General features: G+C 35.3%; 1 protein-coding gene across 1 annotated transcript; it reads right to left on the reverse strand.

The window, feature by feature from the left end:
• Positions 1-1,259: 1,259 nt before the first annotated feature.
• On the reverse strand, positions 1,260-12,893 carry LOC113547282 (E3 ubiquitin-protein ligase RNF138). The gene is made up of 7 exons (XM_026947543.3): positions 12,407-12,893; positions 9,044-9,201; positions 8,784-8,937; positions 7,444-7,607; positions 3,975-4,080; positions 3,084-3,191; positions 1,260-1,888 (listed from the first exon to the last, which is right to left on the reverse strand). The coding sequence occupies exons 2-7, from the start codon at positions 9,187-9,189 to the stop codon at positions 1,823-1,825; spliced, it is 744 nt and encodes a 247-aa protein (XP_026803344.1). The 5' UTR covers positions 9,190-9,201; positions 12,407-12,893; the 3' UTR covers positions 1,260-1,822.
• Positions 12,894-13,210: the final 317 nt, after the last annotated feature.

Below are 13,210 nucleotides of genomic sequence, written 5' to 3' on the forward strand. Positions count from 1 at the left end.
CTGGACAGACTGATGATAAGGAAGGTAAAAGAGAAGCCAGCAGTTGCTTGAAAAGAGTTACAGGGCAACCTGAAAGCAGCAGGAACAACAGTTACACAGAGAGCAATAAGCAATGACCTACACAGCAATCATTTCCATTCCATACACCTGACGTGTAAAAATCTGCACAATCTCTTATTCTTCTACAACCCTGCTAGTCAAAATAACCACAGCATCTACCACTTTTGGCTACTATACATCCCATTCATATGCAAGTTGCCTATTATCTATAGGCTAACAAATAGATGGATTGGTGGGTGGGGTGAGGAACGGAAGTGGTAATCGCTACATAGCTAGAAATAAGCTGTAGATCCACTTAAATGAGTCAAATCTTGTTGTTGGAATATAGATACCTAGCCTGCACACATCATAAATCATTGCACAATTTTAAAATTAATTATTTTAATAAACAAGTTTGTTGTGCGCTGACATGAGCCTAGATATAATAGTTTTCTATAAATGCCCAGTATGTATCGCTATTACCCCAATACTGTGCTAATATATTCAGTCCAGTCCAGTCAGTTAGGAAGTATGGTAGAGAGTGGGCAGAGAATAGAGACACTAGGAAATAAGACATGTACTTGTCACGATATTGAAATATAGTCTGAGCTTGAGTGTCTTTATTTAACAGGTTTAAATTTAAGTTAGCTATTTATTTAATATTTAGCTGATAGGTGGCTCAGTGGTTAAGACTCTGGGTTCCTGATCAGAAGGTTGTGGGTTCAAGCTGCCTCTGTTGGGCCCTTGAGCACGGCCCTTAACCCTGTCAGCTCAACAGGTGCCACATCATGGCTGACCCTGCACTCTGACATCAACTCCCTAACAAACTGGGATATGCAAAGAAAGCAATTTCACTGTGCTGTAATGGAGATGTGACAAATAAAGGCTTTGTCTTCTTTGTCAAATAATGCTGGGGGCGGGAGTAAAAAAGTAATTCAAATCTTATTCAACTCCAACTATTTAATCCTTAGAGTCCTAATCTTGCCAAACTTTGACAAATCCTACCTAATGCATATTTAAAGAAAAAAAGAAAAGCTTTGTAAAACTGTGGACGTGGAGAGATCTTTAATTTTAGAGATTCTTTCGCTCAATTTAAAACTGAATTTTAAACTGAAATTAATGCTTAAAACTTAAAGAATATACTATTCAGAAAAAAGAGTAAAATATATATTTTTTAAATTTGCTGTATTGACAAAAAAAAAAACAATTTGTTTGTTTGTTTATTGGCTTGTACATTTTATACAGTTTAAATGAAATTAAAGACAATTGTATCTGCATTCATATATCAAGATGATTATTTTGTAATTTCTCACAGTATGTTTTTAACATGTTTTACTGCCAAAAATGTAAATACTGTTTAAAAAAAGTGTCGAACTGTCAGAAACTGTAGTCTCTTTCAGAGTACACAAAACTGCTGTACGAATCATAAAACTTTCCTGAGAAGACATCAGTTAGGCATCTGTGCAAACTGATGGTCAGTTTATTATCTGGAGAGTAAAGGCTGTTAATGTCAGAGCGAATGTGCAGCGACTGTATGATTACATTCAGCATTTCATTACAGGAATTTCAAAATTGCATTGTGTGCGTAAAAAATGATCAGTTTTAGCAAAACATTTTCTTAAAATTGTCATTTAAAGCTAAATGTCTACAATAATACACTAATCTCTATAAAAATAGAAGAACAAGAAGAAGAAGAAAAAGACTTAAAATGTCTACTACTGATGTATTTTTCAGCAATCGGCTAAAGTGCGGATTCTCTGGCGAGGCAGAAAGAAACGATTTTTCAAAACTCCTGGACTGACATCTGCAGCGCCCAGAAGAGCTGCACATCTTCATCTTCACTTTCATGCTGTAAGAACAACACAACACATCTTAGTATGTATAGACATTAATTTATCAATTATAATTAATGCTGTGCTATTATAGGAAAATAATCAATGTCGGGTTGGTGTGATAAAGCGAAGTTAATATTACCAACACAGAGATGATTATTTCCATGTAACAGCACAACCTGAACTGTTTTATTCCTCTTATACCACAGCAATCTTTCAATATATTAAAGAATGAAATGTCACCTTTATAGTTACATTTAAAACAAGTTCGTTCCTGTTCGCACTTAAGTTATAGGAGTTACAAACTGTCCTTTCCTTACCAGCCTCTCTTTTTTTCTCTCTCGTTTTTTGAAGTTATTAAGACAAAAAACACAACATTTTACTGAAAAACCACAAAGCGTAAACTCCTCTTTAATGAAGATGTCAGAAAATTTAAATCGCTGACGCTGGAGACAAATTGATGTCTTGGGGCTGCAGTTGCCACGAGCAGTTTTGCACTCAGGTCTCCATCAGTGGACAGTGGATAGGTTTAACAAACCAGACTTCACAAGAAAACTGTAACGAATTTACTGGATGCACAATTGCACTATTTGTCCATGCAGTACACAGTTATAGAAGGGATTTATTTATAATCGCACTATCTGTTATCACCCAGATGAGGATGGGTTCCCTTCTGAGTCTGGTTCCTCTCAAGGTTTCTTCCTCATGATGTCTCAGGGAGTTTTTCCTTGCCACTGTCGCCTCTTGCCTTGCTCATTAGGGATAAATTCACATATTTACAACTTATTTTGGTTTAATTTAATTTGAATGTATTTATTTCTGTAAAGCTGCTTTGTGACAGTGTCCATTGTTAAAAGTGCTATACAAATAAAATTGAATTGAATTGAATTGAGACTCCTTTTCCACTGTTAGAACGAGCGCATCAGTAGAAACCTGTGACGTGTCAGAATCAAGAATCCAAAGCTGTGGTATAAGGTGTATTATTGCTGAAGTTATAGCTGGTTAATCTCAACTAATGTCAAAGTAATGCTACACAGGGGAACCTGGTACAAATAAATTGCTATAAAAACTAAAGTGGTGCAGTAATGCAGCAGGGTTTTCTTCTCCTTCTACCTCTCAGGGTTTCCACCCCACAATAGTGAGAACTGGAGGAGAGCTGAAATGAAATAAATGGACTGCTTTGTGATTTTAAAAAGGCGTGCGATAATTTACCATGTAGCTGGTGTAGCTGAAGCAGTGTCTCAGCGCCAAATGGCCAATAAAGTTACGGCTGGTGTAGTTGGGGTTCCCCCACGGCATACACACGCAGATTGGACACACCTTCAAATAGAGTGAGGTTCATTTAATCATTCACTGTTACATATATATACATATATATATACACACATAAGATATAGTTGCACTACAGTGTAAACTTTACCTGCTACAAGCTGAAATGTTGTTTACAGTTTGTCTCTTTGGTAGAAATAGCACTTATCAATTAGAGACCATTGATAAATATGGAGGAAATATTAGAGGTAATTAGTTTAAAAGAATATCTCTGAGAGAAAGATTTCTAGATAAATCAGTTTAGTTGAAGATTTCTAGATAAATCAGTTTAATGGAAGATCTCTAGATAAATCAGTGTAGTGGACGATTTCTAGATAAATCAGTTTAATGGAAGATTTCTAGATAAATCAGTGTAGTGGACGATTTCTAGATAAATCAGTTTAATGGACAATTTCTAGATAAATCAGTTTAATGAACGATTTCTAGATAAATCAGTTTAATGGATGATTTCTAGATAAATCAGTTTAATGGAAGATCTCTAGATAAATTAGTTTAGTTGAAGATCTCTAGATAAATCAGTGTAGTGGACGATTTCTAGATAAATCAGTTTAATGGAAGATTTCTAGATAAATCAGTTTAATGGAAGATCTCTTGATAATTCAGTGTAGTGGAAGATCTCTAGATAAATTAGTTTAGTGGAAGATTTCTAGATAAATCAGTTTAATGGAAGATCTCTTGATAATTCAGTGTAGTGGAAGATCTCTAAATACATTAGTTTGGTGAAAGATCTACGAGAAAACTGCTCTGGTGAAAGTTTGATGCTGTGGATCTTACGATTGGAGTGTTATCTTGATGATGTTGGCGAACACAGTGCTCCACCAGGGCCGTGTCACTGAGGTCCATGAGTGAGCAGTAAGGACAAGCATACACTCTCCCTGCACTGGACACACACATGCACAAAACCAATCAGAAGCACAACATGCATATAGGCTTATTTGTATGTTTTCCGTTAGTCCTATACTGTATATAAGAGGTTCTCCCAGCCTAGGAGTCTGTGAAGCACAGCCAGGGGGTCTGTAATTTCTGTTTTTACTTTGCTACACTGGTGAAAATCACAGTTCACCATTATTAAAATTATAATAGTTATTATTGAGTTTTTATACTTATTCGCCTGTTTGACTGGTCACTTGAATTGAATGGCTTTAATTCAAACCTTAAACACTCAAAAACAAGTTCATCTATAAATTCTGTTAAAGTGAACCTATTATGTTCTGTCCATTGAAAGTTTAGAAATAAAAAGATGCAAAAAATATTATTACATTTAAAATAATGAGCCTTATATTTGAATAGTTTTAATTTTTTTAAGTGAAGGGCCTGTGAAATTTATTTTATATTTAAAATGGTCCCTAGCTGCAAAAAGTTTGAGACCGCTGCTGTATACAATCCAGTGTTTATTTATTGTAATAATAACTGCATTATTTATTGTAGTTTCTTCTAAGAAGTCTCTCGAAAAAGCAAACCTCAGGACTAGACAACTGAAAAAAAAAAAGAAAAAAAAAAAAAAAAAAAAAAAAAGTTGGTATTGTGATATCAAAAGGCCATAATACTTCATACTGCAGACTTTTTAAATGCATGTAATATTTTAATTAAAAAAAAAGATAAGATAAGAAATCTTCCTCATTATACTTGTGTACAATGATGTCAATAAAATAAAATCAAACAACATTGTAAACTTTATACACCAGACTTGACTTGCTCAAACAGTGGAGTTCAAAAGTCTCAGAGCACTAGTGAAAATGCTTCTCTTTGACACATTCCTTCCTAATTTAATACAATATTTTCAATCAATTATTTCTATTATGAGCAACAACTTGTATGAAAAGTAGAATCTTAGAAATACTGGCATAAATTGCAGGATTTCTTTGAAAGTATTTGGTTTGTTCCTCTTTTGCTTTAATGATAGCGTGAACTCAAGCTCGAGCAAGTTTGCGTAAAACCTGACTATCCATGTTAGACCAGATCCTCGGAGCATCATCTCACGCACACACACACACACACACACACACACACACTACAACTACTACTCAAAAGTGCATGTGTACAATATGTAGCTTGCTACAGCATGCTTACATGGAAGGGATAAGACTTAAGGACTTAACGTGACATTTAAATCATGACCCAGAAATAATGTTCCTTTCGTTGTTTAAAATTCCAAAGCATTCTGTTTATTTCCAACATCACAGATTTTCAAAGTAGGCTCAGCCTTTTGTACCCCACTGCATATAATATAAAGATATCAAAGTATGAAATCTCTGTAATTACAGTGTGTGAGATAATCAGTAACAAACACAGATAAGATGACGGCAGGGCCAGTAAACACAGATGGGAAGTTTGCACCATGTCTATGTTAATGATCATTTTCATTGTCCGTCAATTTGCCTCTTTTTGTGAAAGTAGGTGGCTCTTGGCCACCATTGGGGACAAAAAGTACCAGACTCTCTAGCGAAAACTAGAGACAGACTAGGCCTTAATCTTACTTTTAGAAACATTATCTAACAACATCTGGTATACCTGTACCCAGTGATGGCTGGTGAGACAACAAAACACTGAGTAAGTTTTTATTGATGGTATAGTAATAATGTGGGGCAAAAACAATAGACACACAAACAAAACACACACACACTTGAAGACAGACGGCTACATTCATGATTTCTAATTTTTTAAGTGTTTCAGCTCTATAATGCTCTACTGGCTTCATGTTTCCTTTGAATACCAAACAGAAAATTTTTAACCCTTTCATGCAAACCAAGAAGACCTAACCATACGGTTGTCACACCTTTTGTGTAATTAGTATGTAGATTAGATAATATGTGTTTAGTCTATGCACTCTTAGGTTCTCTTAAGGCTACAGTTGAGGTCAAAAGTTTACATCCGCCTTTCAGAATCTGCAAAATGTTTATTATTTTACCAAAATAGGAGGGATCATACAAAATGCAGGTTATTGTTTATTTAGTGCTGACCTGAATAAGAGATTTCACATAAAAGATGTTTACATATAGTCCACAAGAGAAAATAATCGTTGAATTTATAAAAATGACCCCGTTCAAAAGTTTACATCCCCTTGATTCTTAATACTGTGTTGTTACCTGAATGATCCACAGCTGTGTTTTTTTGTTTACTGATAGTTGTTCATGAGTCCCTTGTTTGTCCTGAACAGTTAAACTGCCTGCTGTTCTTCAGAAAAATCCTTCAGCTCCCACAAATTATTTGGTTTTCCAGCATTTTTTGTGTATTTGAACCCTTTCCAACAATGACTGTATGATTTTGAGATCCATCTTTTCACACTGAGGACAACTGAGGGACTCATATGCAACTATTACAGAAGGTTCAAACGCTCACTGATGCTCCAGAAGGAAAAAAACATGCATTAAGAGCCGGGGGGTGAAAACTAAATGAAAAAATACGATATTTAGGCAAAATAAGAAAAATGTACACATCTCCATTCTGTTCAAAATGTACAGTAATTGTTGGAAAGGGTTCAAATACAATGACTGTACATTTTGAACAGAATGGAGATGTGTACATTTTTCTTATTTTGCCTAAATATCGTATTTTTTCATTTAGTACTGCCCTTCAGAGGCTACAGAAGATAGTTACATGTTTCCCAGAAGACAAAATAAGTTAAATTTACCCTGATCTTCAAATTCAAAAAGTTTTCACCCCCCGGCTCTTAATGCATGTTTTTTTCCTTCTGGAGCATCAGTGAGCATTCGAACCTTCTGTAATAGTTGCATATGAGTCCCTCAGTTGTCCTCAGTGTGAAAAGATGGATCTCAAAATCATACAGTCATTGTTGGAAAGGGTTCAAATACACAAAAATGCTGGAAAACCAAAGAATTTGTGGGACCTGAAGGATTTTTCTGAAGAACAGCAGGCAGTTTAACTGTTCAGGACAAACAAGGGACTCAGGAACAACTATCAGTAAACAAAAAAACACAGCTGTGGATCATTCAGGTAACAACACAGTATTAAGAATCAAGGGGATGTAAACTTTTGAACGGGGTCATTTTTATAAATTCAACGATTATTTTCTCTTGTGGACTATATGTAAACATCTTTTATGTGAAATATCTTATTCAGGTCAGCACTGAATAAACAATAACATGCATTTTGTATGATCGCTCTTATTTTGGTAAAATAATAAACATTTTGCAGATTCTGAAAGGGGGATGTAAACTTTTGACCTTAACTGTATATTCACATGTCGATGGCATGGTGATGGAGTTTAAAAGTCTTCACATACCTGTTAGAGGGTGTAGGAATGGGGATGTTGGGGTTAAATACACTGCTTTGTGGTAAGTTAGGAGTTTGGGTAGGAAGTGATACTGTGGCTTCAGTAATAGGACCAAATTCCTCAATATACTTCTTGCAGGTTCTGTAGTGGAGCCTCATCTTGCTGAGAAATTTCTGTAAAGATAAAGACAAAACGTGAATCATATATAAACTCCTCTTTTTTATACATGTGAATATTGATGTACAGTTGTTTGGTCACACAACCTGGATAAACAACACACAAATTTGTCTTTTCAGATTCCCTTTACATAAAGTCACATTTATGCCATCTACTTAGCGAGGACATGTTCATGTTGTGGTCACGTGATTGTGTTGATGGAAGTGAAACAAGTGGAGAGAAGCCACAGGACTTTCCCAGTGATGATGATGATGTTTAGCAAATAAATCAGTCTTTACAGTAAGAGAAACAGCGCTACCTTCTGGACAATTTATGAAATACAGCACAGAACAGAGACTTGCAATTCTCCCTCACAATTAACTCATAACACATTGTTTAGTCTAATTTTTTTTTTTTTTTTGCAGTAAATTTTAAACGGAGACAATGCGAAGTCAAATCTGAGGCTTTTTTACTTGGTTAGTTTGTGTTGCTTGTGATATTGTGTACGATTCACCAGTAATCATTTAAAAGTAATATTCCATCGAAATGCAATGCCTTGAATGTCTTATGAATTTTTGTTGTTTTCCCATGTCACCTTAAATAATTTCCTTTATTATTTTCCAGTAACAGCACATCCGGGAGTGTTTTTTTTTTCTCTTTTTTCCCTCTCTTGAAGTTAAGGAGACAAAAAAACACAGCTTGCTTTGTTATCGAGAAACCACAAAGTGTAAACTTCTCAGTCCTGAAGATGTCTGAAGACTTATATTTACAGCTTTTCCACTGTTACAAAGCACTGGCACTGGAGACTCCTTCCATAAATGTTAAACAAAAGTGTCCTTACAGAAATCATCACCATATCAACAGTTACACACATTTTTACTTGTTAAAGATTTGGATTCAATTATGTAGTGGATTGTCTGCCGTACAAGTCCCTGTGAATGAGCTGTTACTATAGAAACAATAACGTATTAGAACAAGCGCATTAATATAAAGCTGTGATTTGCAGCTGGAGTACTGTCAGAGCTGCTGTTATAGAAAATGAATGAACACCTTCTGACCAATCAGAATCCAGAATGTAACATTTCTGTAGTTTAATAATCATAATATGGTCTAGCACATGGCATGTTAAACAATCCAATCAGATCTTGATGTTTGACCTTAAATACATTCTTATATCTATAGAAGATATTGACCTCTTTTCCACATGATCTGCATTTGCCCTTCTTCTCTCTCATCCTCTGCTGGATGTCTGTGGCTCTGTGCTCTCTCTCGGACACAGGGCTTCTGCACAGCGGACACTGAGGGCCCTGACTTCTCACCGCCATCTGAAAACAGCTCCTACAGAACCTGGTGACGAAAAACCCCTCGAGTGAGTACCATTTCTAAAAATTCTCCTTCTTGTACTATTGAAGTTTAGTCCAAACCAGGACCATTGGTTTGAACTTCCACTCACACATGGTGGCAGTTCTTGGTGCGGATGGGCATTTTCAAAACCTCCTGACAGATGGGGCAGTCGTAGTCCTCCTCCGTGTCTTCGGCTACATCTGCCATCGGAGATGCTTCGCTCGAGTCCGTGTTTAATCCTGATGAGTTTCCCATTTATTCAGATTCCTGTTAAGGGCAAACACAGAGGGTCTGAGTAACTCAGGCGTATATTCAGTTCAACTCAATAGTATTTCCATAGCACTTTTAACAATAGACATTGTCACAAAGCAGCTTTACAGAAATCCAGCTGTAGGAAAAACTCCTTGTATATTCGTATTAAACCACTGCAACACTGAGATGTTGTGTGAAAATGATCAATGGATGCAAAGAAATAGTAACTTAGCCAAATAAACCAAATGTGACTTTAGATAAGATTTCAGGTCCACATCTGCAACAGTATAACTGCCTACTCGTCTAAGAAAACCTGAGAAAACAAAACAAAACAAAAAACCTGCATATTTATAATATATGTGAAAATGTACTACATTTTTTGGGGAAGAAGTACAAAAAATGACATTAAAGTAAAATTATTAGCCTTAGGGTATTCTTAGACCATAGCTTTTATATTTAAATCAAATCATTCCTTTTTAAAAATGAAAAAGGAAATGATTTTACCTGCAAGTAGAGAAATTTGAGATTTTCCAAACATGATCCCGCAGTTTTTAACTGTTAACTACTATAACTATAAGGTTAAGATTAGGATTAAGGGGTGAGGCTAGCATTTGTACCTTGTCATATGACTTAATTTGTATCCACAACATTAAATCTCACTTACAAATTTTGTACGTTGTCTTCAATAGATATATAAATTTTTATTCATTACAGTAACTTTAATGTGTGACAGTAGCAGCTCAACCATAGGGGGCATATACAGTATATCAGCCATTCAACATGTTAATTTGAATTAATTAACTCTTTTGAGTGACCAACGAGTCTGATGTTCCATTTAGGGCTGTGCTATATGGCGATATATACTGTAGGATAGAACAATGTCTATCGATAGATATTGTCTATTTTGCCAATGTTGCAAAAGCCACTTTTTGGCAGTTGAGTTACGTCAGTAACATCAGAGCTAGATGCTTCTAGCAGTGTGCTGTAACAAAGAGATGAGGAACTTGTATATAAAAAGGGAGGTACTTCTGTCATTTGGACATGGTTTGGGTATAAAAGATCCAACACTGACCAGTTATTTTGTATAGATAAATTTTTTCATCAATTTTAGAGAAACTGTAATATATCACAATATATACGTTATGGAAATATTCATATCCTGGATGTATTTATTGATAGAGACTTCAAAGCACTTCTGTAAGGGCCGTAAATGTAAATGTAAATGCAAATCCATATCCATATCGTGATATATGATTATGTTCATGTCGCACAGCCCTAGTTCCTAAATCGTGCATAATCATGTTAGAATGAGCTCACTGCATGATTTAGATCCATAGAGTTATTATTGCACCTAGTGGTCAAAAATGATAGCTGCAACAAGCGCTAATAAAGGCCCCTGGGGCAGGAATCACGTTCCCCCATGCTCAGTGGACGGGGCAGTTCATGGGGTTGCCAGGTTAGTTTAAAAATACTCAGCAGCCTCCAAGATCTGGTTTTATCTCAAAAAAATTGAATTCACCAATAAATTTCTGCCAAACAAAGGGAAAGTGTAAGTGCAGACAGCGTGTCTATGATATACAGAATCATTTCTTTTGTAAGATATATTTCAAAGGTTAAAGAGGCAAAGGGGGATTATGGAGTGGATAATGTTCTGTACATCAGAAATGCCTACACACCATGGTGACCTTGTTTCCCACACAAAGGCTAAGAAAAAGAAAAAAAAATTTTTTTTTTTTCTTTTCTAATGGCAAATTTCTTGGGGCTAGTTTCAGGTCTTTTGTGTGGTTTTTAAATATAGTTGGTTGGAAATTCTGCTGAAAGTTGGAAACTTAGAAATGGCAGTTGAACAAATACGTCTAAACCAACTAAAATCAAGCTGCTAGACTCAACTGCATATTACAGGGTTCATCTAAAAATTCATTAAATAAAGATGATTGATGGTTAACATATTAACATGCACAGAAACATGATTTTACCTGCATCTGGTTAAAATGATAGATTTGTGTGTAACAAGTACACAAATGAAAAAATAAGGAAGTAGAAGGTGTATATTTTATGCAAGCATACCTGAGTAAGAGTACAAGAATTTTCAGTTGTGCTCTGACAAAGGTTTGTTAATTATAACACCAAGTACAATTAGTTAAGTACTTTCCACTGCTGAAACTATGGTCATGTGACCTGACGTATACTGCCTCGAGACAAAAACAAAAGCACTTTGGAATCCATTGGGTTTCTTCTGCATCCAATTACTGTTTTTCACACACACATAACTGTATTATCCTTGTGAAGACCTTCCTTTGATATAATGACTAATGCTGCTAATGTTATGCTACACCTAAATCTAACCCTAACCTTAACCGCAGTAACCCAAAGCACTCATTTTGTCTTTTTTTTAATTTATTTTTTTTTTTTTAAATAAAAGCTGCAGGGTGTTCTTTTTTTGTAATAAAAAACACACTTATTTTGTCTCGTGGGGGCCAGTCAAAAGTTCCCATGTATAAAACTGTCAGATATTCCTATCTGACACACACACACACACACATACACATACATACACATACACACACATATGCTTCTGCTTTTTGTAAATCATACATGCTAAATCCTTAGTTTAGTTCAAAGGTTGATGATATTCAATACCAATAATTCAAAAAATAAATAAATAACTAAATAAATAAAAGAAAAAAGGAAAAAAAACACAGCTTGGCAACATAGTTTTGCTAGCCTGTACTTTTTCAAGACAGCACACTTCCTCATTCAATCAAAAAAGCACCTTGATGTTTAGAACAAGAGAAGAGAAGAGAAGAGGATGTTGGCTTTACTTCAGGCACTAAACTCAAAACAAGCTTCACAAATGTGTAAGAAAAACATGCAGATATTGAAAAGCTGATAGATAAATCTAATCTCTAATTCACATTGCATAAATTAAAGTAATCTTATTACTTACATGACCACATGACTTACTAATATAGTCTCAAATTTCTGATTATCTCTGATATTTCACCATTTTCTTCTTCTACACTACATGTTCATGTTCTAGATGTTATAGTAATCATTATATTTGATGGTATACATATAACCTTGCACGATTTCCTGCACACTTCCTCATCACAACTTTATAAAAACACTGCAGGCTCATCTCAGTAATACAAATCCATTTTCACTGCACACGCCTGATTACACAGTAAAGTAACCGTAAGGTGTAAATGATAACACTTACAGTGAGTGTTGGCTCTCAGAGACCAGCCTCTGGAATGCACGCTTTAAAGATCCTTCTGTGTGTTTGTGAGAGAAGTTCTCAGTCTGTGCTTCAGTTTCACTTTCTCTCTCGGGGTTTCTAGCAGTGGAAAACACCGAACTGTTGACGCTCACGGCCCACGACTATGCAGGAAGTGCTGGTTTTTCCAATGATCCTGTTTTAATATCCTGTTAGACGTCCTCTTTTTTTTTCTCCCTACATGTAATGTAATATTCTACGAGAAATGTTGGAGTTTGATATCTCAGAACATCACAATAAAGCTAGCTGACATGTTACACGATCATCCATCATGCAGTGCTCTAATGGAGGAGAGGTAGAGAATTTAAAAGCTAGACATAATTAAAGTGCTGTTTGTTGTTTCTTTGCCATTACAGAGCTTCACTGGGTTTGTGTATAGGCATCATTATGCCTTTATGCATCAATATTATTAAAATGATCAGAATTTTCAGTACGTATTGAACTTTGAAGGTTAAGTTGTAATGTTAGAAAAACAACGTTCCTGAAATGCTGTATAAACATTTGATGTAAAAATGGTTTTGGACAGTAATGAAGTACATGTAATTTATTACTGTACTTAAGTACTTTTTTCAGGTACAGGTACTTTATTAAAGTATTTCCATTGTTGCAGACTTTATACTATTCCTTCACTACAATTTGGAGCAAAATAACTTCAGACTGTATACTTTTACTCCAATACTTTCTGCAGCATGTATTGCGTCATTGCTTATCACTCTGAAATATAAGAAAAGTGGATTGGTTATAAAT

This window comes from Pangasianodon hypophthalmus, chromosome 4 (assembly GCF_027358585.1).
Source record: "Pangasianodon hypophthalmus isolate fPanHyp1 chromosome 4, fPanHyp1.pri, whole genome shotgun sequence".
NCBI lineage: Eukaryota > Metazoa > Chordata > Actinopteri > Siluriformes > Pangasiidae > Pangasianodon > Pangasianodon hypophthalmus.